General features: G+C 52.7%; 1 protein-coding gene across 1 annotated transcript; it reads left to right on the forward strand.

Moving 5' to 3' along the window:
* The first annotated feature begins 1698 nt into the window (after nucleotides 1-1698).
* On the forward strand, nucleotides 1699-15744 carry Tas1r2 (taste 1 receptor member 2). The gene is made up of 6 exons (XM_051170921.1): nucleotides 1699-2259; nucleotides 3927-4227; nucleotides 4917-5693; nucleotides 7077-7286; nucleotides 12614-12737; nucleotides 14712-15744. Exons 1-6 carry the CDS (start codon nucleotides 2069-2071, stop codon nucleotides 15638-15640), a joined length of 2532 nt encoding a protein of 843 aa, XP_051026878.1. The 5' UTR covers nucleotides 1699-2068; the 3' UTR covers nucleotides 15641-15744.
* The last annotated feature ends 307 nt before the right edge of the window (nucleotides 15745-16051 follow it).

The following is a 16051-nucleotide window of genomic DNA, read 5'->3' on the forward strand; positions in this document are numbered from 1 at the left end:
CCTTCATTTCCCTGCTGTGGCCAGGGCCCCAGCCCCAGCCCTGAGCCTGAACATTTGACTGTGGCCGGACGTCCCTGCTGCCACCGCTGCATGCACTGCCACTCAAGCATGTGTCCTAAGGAAATGAGGCACCATCTGTTGCCTCCTGGACACTGGGTGACCCAGAGCCTTAGCAGGATGGGACAGAGGAAATGACAGGGCACACTGTCTTCACCTAGTCTTGTTTAGTTCGTGCATCAGCCCAGTGTCAACTGTCATCCCAGTGTGTTCAGATTCTAAGCCAGGCTGGCCTAGAACACAGGCTGTGTCTGGTGCTGGACCAAGGGCATTAGAAAATTTAACCTTGGGCAGGTAAGATGACTCAGAGTGTAAAGGCACTTGCCACCAAGCCTAATGACCAGGTTTATTCCTGGGACCCACAGGGTTATGTGGCAAGAACCCACTCTGCAACTTGTCCTTTGACCTCCATCCACTCACCCTGGCACGTCTGTGTGACACAGGCGAACATACAATAAATGAAGTTTTTTTAAAAATATGATTTTGCCCTACATACTCATAAAGTGCTCCACCCATTTTTCTGATGAGGACGCTGTAGGGACAGGTGGGTGACAGGATACTAGTACAACAGGGATGCTGAGCCGTGGGACACAACTATAGTTTCTCCAGGCTGATGGGTGGTGGGAGTCTCGGCCTTGACCCTCCAGCCTCAAGTTTGGCACTTCTCAGTAGCTGGGAACCAAAGCCCTGGGGTGTCAGCCCGCAGAGTGGCACACTTGATGGATAAGGATCACTCAACTTCAGTAACTGCGGTCTTGGAGGCTGGGCTGTGGGGACCTTTTTATGAGCCCTATGGTCCTGCCACTTAGACTAGATGATGCCAGCCTGTGAGGGCAGTGGGGCTATTTTACCTATCTTTCACAGATGAGAGACAGGGAAGGCTCTTGTAGAGGGGGGACACCAATTTGGGGGTGGTGGTGATACTTTTATCCTGATCCAGAAAGCACCCCAAGTCTGCAGAAGCCTTGGTGTCCCCACTCATTACCTCTTCAGTTTTTTAAAGTAAGATTTATTATGTATACAGTGCACATTAGATCACATTATAGATGGTTGTGAGCCACCATGTGGTTGCTGGGAATTGAACTCAGGACCTCTGGAAGAGCAGTCTCTCCTGCTCCCTCTCTTCAGATTTTTTTAAAAAGGCTTTTCTGAGGCAGGGTCTCAGGTATCCCAGGCTGGAAGCCATTCTGCAATGACTCTAGCTTGTGTCAAGCTTACAGAAACCAGCACCCTGTGTAGCTAAGGCTCCATTTCCTGCATGCTGGGATGCTAGGCGTATACCATACCCAGCCACCCTTGAGATGTCTTCTGACATCCCATGGGGCTGGATGGAGGCCTGTGGAGACTGAGTCCGTGGGGGAGCCGGTGCAGACAGACCTCCACAGCATTCCCCGCCCAGTGTCCAAACAAGGTAGACTGGCTCCAGGCCCTGCCTTGGAGGAGACCCAACCCTCTGCATCCTAAGTCGGCCTAGAGCCCAATGTGTCCAGGAGGAGGGTAAGTGGGGCGACTGGAACTGGTTATGAGGGCACAGTGTGGAAGGTGGTGGGCAAAGGGGTATGGGTGGGTGGGTGGGACAGCTCTGGCTGCATGCCAGCTGGTATGCCTATTTCTTCTCTTGTGTGCCAAGGGAGACACCGAACCAACAGACCAGGCTGGGCTCACTGTGTCCATGGCTATCCCCTCTGCCTTCCCTATGTGCTTTGCATGTCCACCACGGCTGACTGTCACCTTCACAGCCAGTGGCCACACAGGTATGAGCTCAGGCAAACGTCTGGGTGTGGCCACCGCATGAAGATGCCTTGTTCTCCCATGCCATGAGTGCCCCACTGGGCCCCACGACTGTATCCTGCTTCAGCCCCAGTTCCTTCCCTAGAGCCCTTAAGGCTGTCCACGTGTCCCCAGGCTGGATAGTCACTATGTAAATGTCTGTGCAAATGCCTCAGTGTGGGGTGGTCAGCTACACAGCAAGGCTGGGGCATTTTCTAAAGCTGTTGCTTCTAAAGCAGTCATGGGGCCCCAGGCAAGAACACTCCACTTGCTCTTTCTCCTTCTGCATGCCCAGAATAAGCCAGTCCAGCTGGTAGAGAACTCTGACTTCCACCTGGCTGGGGACTACCTCCTGGGTGGCCTCTTCTCCCTCCATGCCAACGTGAAGAGCGTCTCCCACCTCAGCTACCTGCACGTGCCCAGGTGTAATGAGTGAGTCCCCATAGGAAGCTGCAAGTGGTGGTGGGAGGGAGCAGGGAGTCTGAGCGGGGAAGATGCAGTCTTTAGGAGGCCAGGCCAGGGCCCAGAATGCATCTCATTCATTTCCAACCCCTCACTCCCAATCCTAGATCCAACCTGCTAGTCCCCAGAAAAAAATTTAAGCAGTTGTGTTTGTAATCCAGAGATCTGGTTTGTCTCTGTGTTACATCTCTGGAAATACAGGATGTTTAAGCTCCTGGGGTCAACCATCAAAGGCATCCTCAGCCACTTTTGCAAATGGAAGAACTCCCCCCCCCCCCACAACCAATAAGACCATGTCAAAGCCTTGTATCGATGCCAGGCTTTGCCTTGATAGGCAGAAGGTGATGTTTGGGCAGTGGGCTTGGACACCGGAGGGGAGCTTTGCAGTTTCCAAGGTTGTGGCTGGGGAGACGGGAAGTGCTCCCAGGCTTGGGGAGCTCTCTTTCTGCCTCTGAGCCATTTGGGGTAACAGCACCACTTAGAGATTAAGTGCACAGGGGATTCATCCTGACCTTGCTCAGGGCGAGGAACATTCTGGGAGATGGGGGAAGAGGGAGAGAGTGATCAAAGGCTGAGGCTTGACCGGAAATTCACCATTTAGATGACAAGGAGGGAGATACCATGTGGACTGGAGGCTGGTAGGGTGGCACGGTGATGGCACCAAGCACGGCGCTAGGCCTTCTGATGCCTGTGGTAATGACAAGGTCTGCAATGACTGACAGTGGCAGAGACATGGTGATGACACCAACAATGTTGGCTGTAGCAATAATGCTGGTAGCGAAAATGGGTATAGGGACGACGGTGACGATGGCAGTGGTGGCTGTAGTAGGCACACTGATGGTGGCGGTGAAGATGGTGGTGGTGATGGTGGTTGCATCAGTTGTTTCAGTGATGGTGGTGGTTTTGATAGTGATTGTATTGGTAGCTATAATGATGGTGTTTTGGTGATGATGGTGGTGGTGGTGGTGACAGTGGTAATTATGGTAGCATGGGTAGTGATGGCAAATAGTGGTGCTGATAGTGATGGTGGTAGGAGTGGTGATGGTGTCATTGGTGGTGGTGGTGGTGATATTGCTGGTGGTGGTGACAGTGTAGTGGTAAAAATGGTGGTAGTGGTGATGTCTGTGGTATTGGTGGTGGTATCGGTATTTATAGTGGTAGTGATGGTAGCCGTGGCAGTAATGGTGTTGGTGGTGGTGATGGTAATGGTGTGGCGGTAGCGATGGTGTTGGTGGTGGTGATGGTAATGGTACAGTGGTCCTGATGATCTATGGTAGTGATGGTAGCAATGGTGGTGATGGTCTCCTCAGTGGTGACAATAATGAAATAGGGGTAGTGATGTCATTGTTGTTGGTGAGGAGCACAAAGATATGGTAACAGTGACGGTAAGGGTGGTGCCGGGAGAGTGGGAGATGATGGTGACGGTAGAGATGACAATGAAAGAGGAGATTATTATGGGTATGGGTAGGCAACGGTAGGGCTCACTGTGTGGTCACAGGGACAGTGGTGACAAAGGTGCGGTAAGTGGCAGACTCTTCCTGAGTGTTCCTTGACAAACTTCCTCATGTGTGGAATATGGCGGTGGTTTGTCCTATTCCTCCCCTCCCTTGGGGACCTCACAGCGTGTGGCCCTGCAGGTACAACATGAAGGTGTTGGGCTACAACCTCATGCAGGCCATGCGCTTCGCCGTGGAGGAGATCAACAACTGCAGCACTCTGCTACCGGGCGTGCTGCTCGGCTACGAGATGGTGGACGTGTGCTACCTCTCCAACAACATCCATCCTGCGCTCTACTTCCTGGCACAGGATGATGACTTCCTGCCCATCCTCAATGACTACAGCCAGTATGTGCCCCACGTCGTGGCTGTCATCGGCCCAGACAACTCTGAGGCCACCATCACCGTGTCCAACCTCCTCTCCCATTTCCTCATTCCACAGGTGATGCCTGGGAAGGGCCGAGGGGACAGAGGGAGAGCTGTCTGGGGGTGGGAAGCCCTTCTTCCCTGTCAGCCATGGCAGGAACATGAACAGGAGCAGACAGCAGTCTGGGCTTATGGCTGGCCTACTGGGGAGCCTGTAGCCAAACTCTTTGCTCTTCTGAGCCTCAGTTTCCCCATTTGGTTATTTGTTTGTTTGTTTTTGTTTTTTCAAGACAGGGTTTCTCTGTGTAGCCTTGGCTGTCCTGGACTCACTTTGTAGCCCAGGCTGGCCTCGAACTCACAGCGATCTGCCTGCCTCTGCCTCCCCGAGTGCTGGGATTAAAGGTATGCGCCACCACGCCCTTAAAGTGGGCTGATGAGGCACCATCCCAGGACAGTCTCTGGGTTGAAGTGTGAAGTGCTGCAGGAGTTCTCATCACACATTAGGTGGTCCGCAATGCTGTCATCACCACAAAATGCATCTTCCTCAGGAATACTAAAGAGCATGCAGTATTAGCTTGCTCAGTCACCTAGCACTGATGTGGGTCACACAGCCAAGGCATGGCACTTAATATGGAGGTCTCACATTTGCTAAGGTGGCCCTGGTGATGACAGTGTAAACACAGCCCTGGGCATGTGTGTGTATCCTCAAATACCACCAGGGCAATGATGTCAGGGGGGAGCCCTTCTAATACCTCGCTCCGGCAGGTCACATACAGCGCCATCTCCGACAAGCTGCGGGACAAGCGGCGCTTCCCTGCCATGCTGCGCACCGTGTCCAGCGCCACCCATCACATCGAGGCCATGGTGCAGATGATGATTCATTTCCACTGGAACTGGATCGTGGTGCTGGCAAGTAATGATGATTATGGCCGGGAGAACAGCCACCTCTTCAGCCAGCGTCTGATCAACACGGGCGACATCTGCATTGCCTTCCAGGAGGTTCTACCCATACCTGAACCCAGCCAGGCCCTGAGGCCCGAGGAGCAGAGCCATCTGGACAACATACTGGACAAGCTGTGGCGGACCTCGGCGCGTGTTGTGGTGGTGTTCTCACCGGAGCTGACCCTGCACAACTTCTTCCTGGAGGTGCTGCGCTGGAACTTCACCGGCTTTGTGTGGATCGCCTCTGAGTCCTGGGCTATTGACCCTGCTCTGCACAACCTCACAGAGCTGCGCCACACGGGCACTTTCCTGGGTGTCACCACCCAGAGGGTGTCCATCCCTGGCTTCAGCGAGTTCCGAGTGCGCCGTGCCAAGCCAGGGTATCCCATGCCCAACAAGACCAACCTGAGGGCTACCTGTAACCAGGACTGTGACGCCTGCCTGAACATCACTGAGTCTTTCAACAACATTCTTATGCTTTCTGGGGAGCGTGTGGTCTACAGTGTGTACTCGGCAGTCTACGCAGTGGCCCATGCCCTGCACAGATTTCTGCACTGCAACCAGGTCCACTGCACCAAGCGAATGGTCTACCCATGGCAGGTGAGGGTCTAAACTCTCAGGGCCTGACTCCACCATTGCCATGCTCAGGATCTGGGCAAAGGGCTATGAGAGGCCATAGAGCATCCCCTATCTCCAGATGCCCAGCAAGCACAGGGTCTGAGTTCAAATCCCCAACACCCCATGTGAAAAGTTAGACTTGGCTGTGTGTGCTTATAATCCCAGTGCTGGGGTAGGTAGAAACAGGAGGAAAGTGATAGAGCAGGACACCTGATGTCCTCCTCTGGTCTCTGTGGAGGCACAGGCAGGCATCCCTCTGTAATACATTGTACGTGTATGTATCCGCCATACACCAACACAACTTTGCTCTATTTCAGTCACGTGTCACCCACCCCACGGCCTCAGAACCTAGTCCCACTGCTCTAACTGCTTATGGTTTGAAATGTGCAGCTCTTTGAAAGGCAGCTGGCTGCTGGCTGCTGGCTGGATTGGACTCTTGCGTGCTGAGACCCCAGAAGCCTGTGTGTCATTCATGGTTCAGAGTGGTGCTGTGGTGCATGCCGTGCGCTCACTGGCATGCGTCACCACGGTTGACCTTCCGCACGTTGGAAGACTGAGGCGCAGGGAGCCAAAGTCACAAAGCCAACTAAGGGCAGAGCTGGGACTGGGACTGCAGTTCAGCCCCGGGCTGCTCTGTTAGGAGCACATTCAGAGCTAGCACCAGTCTGAGGAAGGAGGAGCTGACCCTGTGGTGTGGGGAAGCAGGAAGGACAGGGAAAAAGGACAATTCCAGGTGAGGTTTGCAGTTCACAGAGGCCCTGAGCGAAGTGTCAGGTGACTTCTAGGAGGAAGGCGAGAAAGCAGCTTTCTCAGCTACCCTTCTAAGTTTTTTCCTTTTTTTTTTTTTCCTTAATGTTTTATTTATATGAGTGTTTGCCCGTGTCTTATGTCTGTGCACCACATGTGTGCAGTGCCCGTGGAGGCCAGAAGGAGGCATTGGATCTCCTGGAACTGGAGCTACAGGTGGTTGTGAGCAGCAATGCGAGTGCTAGGAACTGAACCCCAGACCCTTGGAAGAGCACTCAGTGCTCTTAGCTGCTGAGCCATGTCCTCTAGCCCCTCCCCTCATCCCCCACCCCTTCATCCCCACCCCCTCATCCCCCCCCCCACAGAGCCCGGAAGACAGGATCCTATTGCTTCCATTTTGCAGAAAAGAAACTGGGAGCCCAGAGAGGTTGAGCAACAGGGCTTAAGCCTCGCAGAGAGTAGCAGGACTGAGACCTAGCTCCAGGCACATCAGGTTCCAGAAGTCACCACCTGACAAGGTGTTGTCGAGGCTGGTGCAGGCCCAGTGGGGGTAGAATCTCAAATGTCTGCTCCCACCTCTGATGCCGGCTTTGCTTCCCTTCTTTCTGACTCTTCCAGCTACTCGGGGAGATTTGGCAGGTCAACTTCACCCTCCTGGGCAACCGGCTCTTCTTCGACCAACGAGGGGACATGCCGATGCTCTTGGACATTATCCAGTGGCAGTGGGACCTGAGCCAAAATCCCTTCCAGAGCATTGCCTCCTACTCCCCTACCCAGAAGAGGCTGACCTACATCAACAATGTGTCCTGGCACACCCCCAACAACACGGTCAGCTTGGAGGGTCGTGCCGGGGGGCGGGGCTTGTCAAGAAGGGTCTCCAGAGATGCAGCAATGGTAGCCAGCAGGGTCTCCATTCAGGGTGTAGGGTCTGAGGTCACGTCCTTCTTTGTCCTTCTTTGTCAACTGAGAGATGTGGGGTTTAGGATGCTTTGGCTTCGGGAGATGGGGGTTCAGGGACCTCTGCTCAAAGCCCTGCTCTGAAGCACAGGTGGCTCCTGTATCAGCCTGAGGGGACGGCATCAGACTTCTTCCTCGATGTTGCCATCAAGTATCCGAGAAGAGGCAGCTTAAGAGTGAAGGGTGTGCTTCTGCTCTGGGTTTGAGGGTTCAGTCTGTCTTAGGGAAATGTTGATGACAGTCCCCTAAGGCAGCCAGTCCCATCACATCCACAGACAGGAAGCAGAGAGAGATGGGTACTGGTCCTCAGCTCGCTTTCTCCATTTTATTCAGTCCAGAACCCCAGCCCGTGGGATGGTGACACTCACATCTTCCCTCCTTTCCTAAAATTTTCCAGAAACGTCCACTCAGACATACATACCCACAGGCGCATTTCACCTGCATGCTTAATGTCATCGAGTTCAAAGGATTACCCATCTCAGGGACCGAGGCTGACACTCTCCCCATTGTGTGGACTAGAACACCAAAGGCACAAAGAGGTTGTGTAATATCCTTAAATCCACACAGCTTGTCTGTGGTAGAGGCTCTCTCTGCATAGCCTTCTAGCTGTAGCCGGATATTGAGTTTGTGGAGTGAATTGGGTTGGTGTCTTTTTCTGTTTTCTTGAGCTCAAACCACAGAAGTTCTTTGTCTCGGGTTCTGGAGTCAGGAGCAAAGGGAGAGGAAAGGCTGGTCCCTGCTGAGGCCAGGGACCTGCTTGTCCCCTCCCCTGGTGTTTGACAGCTCGCTCTCCTTGGTTTGTTGATTTTCCACTCTCATTATTGCCTTCTTCACCCGAAAGTCTCCTTGTGATCTTGTCAGTGTGCAGAAGTCCTTTCTGTGTAAGAACACCAGTTCTCTCAGGTAAGGGGCTCTTCTTTTTCTTTAATTATATATGCAATGACCCTATAATGGATTCAGACCACTTATTTAGGTCATGGGCATTAAAACCTAAAAGGTTTTACCCAGCCTCAGTCCCCACTGAAATGCAGAGCCTGGGACAAGGGTCATCTATGGTAGATTACTACAGACATGCGCCAAGTACCAGGACCGGGAGATGGAAAAACAAACAGGGAAGAAGAAAAGCCAGTCCAAGGGAATGGGCAGCATGGATTGGCTGGGTCCAACCCTCTGGGGGCCACAGGTTGCTCTGTGGAGTACTATGCCTTTGGGTTTCCGGGTCCCATGCGGCTGAGTGCCTAGTAGCTCCCGGTGGGCATCTTACACCACAGCAAAAGTCACGACCTGCTAGCTGAGGCAAGGGGCTGGCCAGCAGTGGCTGTGTGAGATTGTCCTGCTTGACCCTGGAGGGCCACAGAGCCTTTAGGATATTAGGAAAATCATGTCTGTGTAAAAGGGGCGTTTGGTGGGCAAGTGACAGATGGTGACCATCCCTCTCTTCCCTACCCCCGCTCCCCGATCCTGAGGTCCTAACCCTTCACTAGCACATGGTTGTTCTCTGTGATTACCAAGGCATGATGGGAGACCTCCATCCTAGGGTCCCCAGCCCTCAGCTGCTGGATTCTATTTGTACCTTAACAGTTGTCCCCAAGACAGTGGCACGGGACTGTCCTCAGGTGCCCAGCAGTCTACCCTGCCTGCCCCATGCAGCTTCTTGTGAGAGCCCAAGCCCCCTCCTTCTGTGACCTTGTTAGTTGGTGGGAGGACCTCAGAGGAACCGGCCAGTTTGCTGTGGATGCGTCTCCCCACCAGGGACCAGAATTCCACCCCTACCACTCTAAGACACCACTCTTACGGTCTCGTGAATGCCAGTGGGTCCTTTATTCTATGGTGATGGGGATTGAGCCCAGGGTCTTGCACATGCTAAGCCAGAGCTCTATCGCCTAGCCACACTCATCTTCCTCCTTTCCCTCTCCTCCCCTTCCTTCTTCACTTCCCCTCCTTCCCTCCCTTCCTCCTTCCCTTCCCTCCTTCTTTTCTCTCTTCCTTATTGTCATGGTCCCTTACCCAAGCTGGTCTCAAATACAGTATGTAACTGAGATTGAAAGCTCTTGGCTGCTGGGATTACAAGTGTGTCCTACCTCCCTTGGTTATGGAGTGCTGGGTTCAAACCCAGGGCTTCTTACATGTTGGGCAGTCACTCGGACACCTGAGCTACATCTTCAGTCCTCTTTTTTTTTCTTAGGTAGAGTCTCACTAAATAGGCCAGGGTGGACCCTCTGTAAGAGCAGCTAGTGCCTCTAACCTCTGAGCGGTCTTTCTAGCTCCTCCTTTTGTTCTTTATCTAATTTGGTTTTTCTATGCTTGGAGAACATGCCTGCCATGATTTCAGTAAAACTTGCACCACACGATAGCATGGATCTGTCCGTCCTGGGAGGTGCTCATGTGCACTCGGTCGGTAAGATGCTGCTCTCTGCTGCCGCCTGGCAGAGCGTCCTGTTAGAATGTGCTGTTTGATGGTACTAGTCAGCTTCTCCACCTTCTGTGGATCTTCCGTTTAGTTCTACGTAGTCATTAAAAGAACAATGTTGACATTTCCCTCTGTTATTATTGAACACTACATATTCTCATTTTCCTTGCCCTATGGATTTTGAATCTCTCTTGTTAGCAGCCTATGTGTTTATACTTACACCTAAGCACTTTTATACTTATATGTTTAAGTTTCTACACAAACATGCGGTTGCTATGCCAGAGAGGCTTACACGTCCCTCACAGTCCTTTTTTTTTTGGGTCTCTTATAATATCTTTGGGTTTCTCTAGAGATTCCAACTTTTATTTTATTTATTTATAGTTTTTATTTCTTGAGCTGAGAGAGTCAAGATTCGGCCTCAGTAAGTCATTCATTTGCTCGGTAAGTTTTCTTCCTAGTTGCTCTCTCCAGGGATAATTTCTCCTACCAGTAAGTGGAGGACCTCGTGTCTTCCCGAATACTCTCAGCATGCACCCCACGACTGCAGCTTTGGAGGCAGTGCCGGGCCCCATGGCTCAGTTCTCTGGGGATTTGAGTCACTGATTCCTAGCTTGCTCTTCTGTCTTCTCACTGTGAGGACTTCAGGCTCTCCACGGCCAAGCGGGAAGCTAGCCATCCACAGTGAAGCTCTCCCCTGTAGCACTTCTGTTTTTAGCATTTTTCACGGCATTTATAACTGTCCATCTTATTCATGAAAATGCTAATCTCTTTGTAGTGGGGACTCTGCTTCAGAGACTTCACTGCTGGACTCCAGAGTCTGGCATCAGTTGGTGCTCCATGAGTGTGCGTGTGTAGGTGTGCGTACAGGTGTGCGCAGGTGTGTGTGTATGTGTGTATGTGTGTATGCCAGAGATTAACCTCTGCAACTGCCTGGATGCTTAATGTTGTAGACAGAGTTGCCGACTAGGAGCTAGAATTTGCTCATTTAGCTAGGCTGTTGGGCCTCCGGTCTCCAGCTACCCAACAGTAGCTTTGCAGGCATGAGCCACCACACCTGGCTTTTGGCATGGGCGCTGGGGATGGAATGTGGGGCCTCATGCTTTTGTGGAAATCACACTGGAGCAATTTCTCCAGAGCCACCATCCATGTGTGAGTGGATGGATGAGTGACTGAAAAGCATTATAAGGCCTTGGGGGTGCAAGGCAAGGTAGCTCCTGGGAAGCCAGGAGCTACTAAGAGATCTCGAGTTCAGAAGTGGGTGACAAGACCTGGAAATATGTGGTAGGTCTTTGCTTCGGATAAAGGACATGTGGTGTTTGTGCTGAGGCCCATGCACCTCCACAGTGCATGTTCATGTTCCTGGCAGAGAAGTCCCCATAAGGCTCAGGGAACCCAGGAGTAGATTATGTGTTTAGTTCCTTTAAATGGATGATAATGGTGGTGGTGGTGGTGGTGTGTGTATGTGTGTGTATGTGTGTGTACGAGTGCCATGTATATGTGAGCATGCATGACATGGTGACAAATGGAGGTTTGGGTTTTTTTGTGTTTTTGTTTTTGGTTTTTTGAGACAGGGTTTCTCTGTGTAGCCTTGGCTGTCCTGGACTCACTTTGTAGACCAGGCTGGCCTCGAACTCACGGCGATCCGCCTGCCTCTGCCTCCCGAGTGCTGGAGACAAATGGAGGTTAAAGAACAACTTGGTGAAGTCATTTATCTCCTCCCACCTTTACTAGCTGAGGTGCTTTTGACTGCTGGTTTTCTATGATGTGCTGGGGAGACATCAAGTTATCTAGAAATGTCATCGGATGGCCAGGGAAAAGGAAGGCTTGGATGTGCCGAGGGCGCATGAAGGCAGAGGCTTCCGACTTGAGAGAGGCAAGAAGAGATGGGCTCTGATGTCAAAGGCTCCTCCCCTCCCTCTCCACGCCCTATCCGACAGGATCCGATGTTCCATCTTCCTCATCCTCTTCCACACCCTCCTAATTCTGTGTATAGTCCATCCATCCGTCCCGGGCTCAATGGCTTTTCTGTGCTGGGCTCTTTTGCCCACGGGCAGTGTGCCCTTGCATCCTACTTCCCCGGAGACCCCTGCTCTTGAGAAAATCATGCCAGCCAGGAGCCTTAGCTGTAGGTGACAAGGGAGCATGGTAGCAGAATAAATGATGACAATTCAGGCAAAGATGGATTTAGGACCTCTCAATATTTTTCAACCCTACTCTGCCAAGATCAGGATGATTTTTTTTTTCCAGAGCTGAGGACTGAATCCAGGGCCTTTTACTTGCTAGGCAAGTGCTCTATCATTGTGCTAAATTCCTAAGCCTAAGATCATAGCCTTTGGCTATGATGTCTTCTTTGTGATAAGACAGCTGCCGGCACCCCCGGGCTCCAGGCCTCTAGGGCTCTCCATCTCTGGTACCTGCCACAGTGTCTCACTGTCCATGCTTACTATGAGGATGGGGAGATGGTTGGTAAAAGGCTGACCTTGCAAACGCGAGGACATGGGTATTGTCCCCAGAATGCATATGAAATAGGAGCCAGGCATGGTGGCATGCCTCTGTCTCATCAATGTCCTCAGGAAGTCTCTGTCTTCACCCTTGGGTGCTTTTTTCAGAAGATGGAGGATTGGATTGGACCATAGACAGGCACAACTTTCAGAGACCCAGTTCTAACAGCAGTTCAGACAGGGCCAGGCTACCCTCTCCGGAGGAGCATCTTTCTGAGTGGGGAGAGCAGGGGCCTCCCAGAGAGTGGAGAAAGAGGGCTCAGGGTCTCTTGCCTTCCTCCCTCCAGATCCCTGTGTCCATGTGTTCCAAGAGCTGTCAGCCTGGGCAGATGAAAAAGCCCATAGGCCTCCACCCCTGCTGCTTTGAGTGCGTGGACTGCCCGCCGGGCACCTACCTCAACCGCTCTGCAGGTACAGCTCTGACCTTTGTTAGCCGACCGTGGCTCAGTATCCCTACCCTGAGCTGGAGTTTTCAGGGGTCCCTTCACTTTGTCAGGGTCTCTGAGGGCTTTCCAGAGGATGCAAGTATCCAAAGGCCAGGGGCCAGAGACCAGGTCTAGTGCCTCTCCCCCTGACCCCCCAGAGATGTTTAGAGATGTTTTCTCTTTATGTAGCCTTGGCTGTTCTGGACTTCCTTTATAGACCAGGCTGGCCCTCAAACTCACAGAGATCCTCCTGCCTCTGCCTCTCCAAGTTCTGGGATCACAGGCATGTACCACTGTGCTTGGCAGCAACCTGGTCTCTCTCTCTCTCTCTCTCTCTCTCTCTCTCTCTCTCTCTCTCTCTCTCTCTCTCTCCCTCCCTTCCTCCCTCCCCCTCCCTCTCCACTCTCTTTCTCTCTTGTTTTTCAAGAAGGGTTTCTCTGTGTAGCCTTGGCTGTCCTGGACTCATTTTGTAGCCCAGGCTGGCCTCAAACTCACAGAGACCCACTTGCCTCTGCCTCCCGAGTGCTGGGATTAAAGGCATGCGCCATCACCTCCTGGCAGCCTAGTGCCTCTTATGGCTTCCCATGAAGCAAAATCCCCAGTACTAGCTTCTGTGTGGTACCTTTGGATCAGTCCTCACACTGTGCCAAGCAAGCTACCCACTGAGCCATCTTCCTAGTTGTCATTGATCAAGTTCTTGCTTGAAAGACGCTCTCTTTCTAGATCACTGACTCCAGTGTTTAACGTCACGTTAGTGTTCAACTCAGTTCAGGGCCGAGTGAAAAGCTTTCTCATGGCCTCATTGACTGAAAATTAATTGGTGATTTCACCTCTGAATGAAAACACCTGCTGTGTGCCCAGCAGCCCGCAGGGCCCTGACTAAGTGCTGATCAAGTCTGTGGAAGGCGTCTGCTGGCGGGTCTGTCACAGTCGGCAGCGGCCTGCAGATAGGGGCCAGGCTTTGTCGGCTGCCAGGGCTTTCCATCTCTGGTACCTGCCATAGCATCTGGCTCCCAGTGCTAACTATGGGGCTGGGGAGAGGAGGGTCTGGTAAAGTGCTGACCTTGCAAGCAGGAGGACTTGGGTTTGACCCCCGGAATCTGTGAGAAACAGAGCCTGGCATGGTGGCATGCACTTGGAATCACGGCCGGGAGGTTGAGCAAGTGGCTCCCTGGGGCTCAGTGGCTGCCAGAGTTACAGGCAAGTGAGAGACCGAGTCTCAATAAGGAAGGGAGAGAGAGGATGACATTTGAAGAATATTACTGATGTCTTCTGGCCTGTACACACACCCTGTACAAACGCACTCATACACACATACCCATGTACCCCAAACACACACACACACACACACACACACACCCTGTGCTAACACACCGATATGCACACACACACGCACATGTACCCTGTGCAAACACACTCATATACACATACCCCACGTACCCCACGCAGGCAAACACACACACACACACACACACACACACACACACACACACACACACACACCCTGTGCTAACACACCGATATGCACACACACACGCACATGTACCCTGTGCAAACACACTCATATACACATACCCCACGTACCCCACGCAGGCAAACACACACACACACACACACACACACACACACGCATGCGCTAACTGAAGGAGGTCCTTGGAGATGCAGTTGCAGGTCTCCCCCACTAGGGGTCGATATTGTGGCAGCAAGGCCTTAGAGTCTGTGGGTTCTGAGCAAGGAGACCTGGGTATGAATCCTTATTTGGTAACTCGCCACTTCGTGACTTTGGGAAAACAATTTAACACAGCTGAGCCCCATGTGTCTCTGAGATGAGGCATCAGGGAGGTCTCGCTCAACCATGGTAGGTGTTCCTTTAACCTCTCTCTGCCTCAGGGCCCCAGGCCCAGAGCATAGAGGGGCTTTGCAGTTGCGGTCAGACTGACAGACTTGTGGGCTCTTGCAGATGAATTTAACTGCTTACCCTGCCCGGGTTCCATGTGGTCCTACAAAAACGACATCACTTGCTTCAAGCGGCACCTGGCCTTCCTGGAGTGGTACGATGTGTCCACCATCGTGGTGACCATACTGGCCGCTGTGGGCTTCTTCAGCACGCTGGCCATCCTGCTCATCTTCTGGAGACATTTGCAGACACCCATGGTGCGCTCGGCGGGTGGCCCCATGTGCTTCCTGATGCTGGTGCCACTGCTGCTGGCCTTTGGGATGGTGCCTGTGTACGTGGGACCCCCCACGGTCTTCTCGTGTTTCTGCCGCCAGGCTTTCTTTACCGTCTGCTTCTCCGTCTGCCTATCCTGCATCACGGTGCGCTCCTTCCAGATCGTGTGTGTCTTCAAGATGGCCAGGCGCCTGCCACGTGCCTATGCCTTCTGGCTGCGCTGCCACGGGCCCTATGCCTTTGTGGCCTTCATCACGGCCATCAAGATGGCTCTGGTGGCAGGCAACATGCTGGCCACCACCATCAACCCCATTGGCCGGACGGACCCGGAAGACCCCACCATTATGATTCTTTCGTGCCACCCTAACTACCGCAACGGGCTGCTGCTCAACACCAGCATGGACTTGCTGCTGTCCGTGCTGGGTTTCAGCTTCGCTTACTTGGGCAAGGAACTGCCCACCAACTACAACGAGGCCAAGTTTATCACTCTCAGCATGACCTTCTCCTTCGCCTCCTCCACCTCCCTCTGCACCTTCATGTCCGTCCACGATGGAGTGCTGGTCACCATCATGGACCTCCTAGTCACTGTGCTCAACTTTCTGGCCATCGGCTTGGGGTACTTTGGTCCCAAGTGTTACATGATCCTTTTCTACCCGGAGCGCAACACTTCAGCTTACTTCAACAGCGTGATCCAGGGCTACACCATGAGGAAGAGCTAGCCCCGCCCACCGGCCTCAGCAGAGAGCCCCCAGCCATGCTACTGGTGTTCTTCTGCCTTTCTCTGCAGCCTAGCTATTTTTACCCACTTAGCGCTTGAAAATACACCCCCCGCCCCGTGAGCTGTTTCGCCAGCTAGGAGCCACCGTCCACTTATAGAAGAAATCACCCAAGGTGGCCTACAGGGCTCCAAGGAAGGTCTGATTTATGAGCCTACTGCTGCCATCTGGTGGTCACAGTGAGCACCTGCAGGCTGTGGCCCATGCCTTCCAGCCTGCTCATGGCTGGCTAGGTGGCTATGAGGCCAACAGTGGGGTCCAGTATGTTCCCCAGCTGTCTTGTTCTAATGGGCAGATAGTCACTGCGGGCCCTTCGTTGTTGCTTATGAATAAACGTCCTTTCGGCGAAATCGA

Source organism: Acomys russatus, chromosome 29 (assembly GCF_903995435.1).
Source record: "Acomys russatus chromosome 29, mAcoRus1.1, whole genome shotgun sequence".
In the NCBI taxonomy this organism is placed as follows: domain Eukaryota; kingdom Metazoa; phylum Chordata; class Mammalia; order Rodentia; family Muridae; genus Acomys; species Acomys russatus.

Excerpts from the sequence above, each read along its gene's own strand:
- Tas1r2 (XM_051170921.1), top strand. The coding sequence starts at position 2,069 with ATGGGGCCCCAGGCAAGAACACTCCACTTGCTCTTTCTCCTTCTGCAT. Across the intron at positions 4,228-4,916 it reads CCCATTTCCTCATTCCACAG|GTCACATACAGCGCCATCTC; the intron begins GTGATGCCTGGG and ends TCGCTCCGGCAG. Across the intron at positions 12,738-14,711 it reads CTACCTCAACCGCTCTGCAG|ATGAATTTAACTGCTTACCC; the intron begins GTACAGCTCTGA and ends GGGCTCTTGCAG.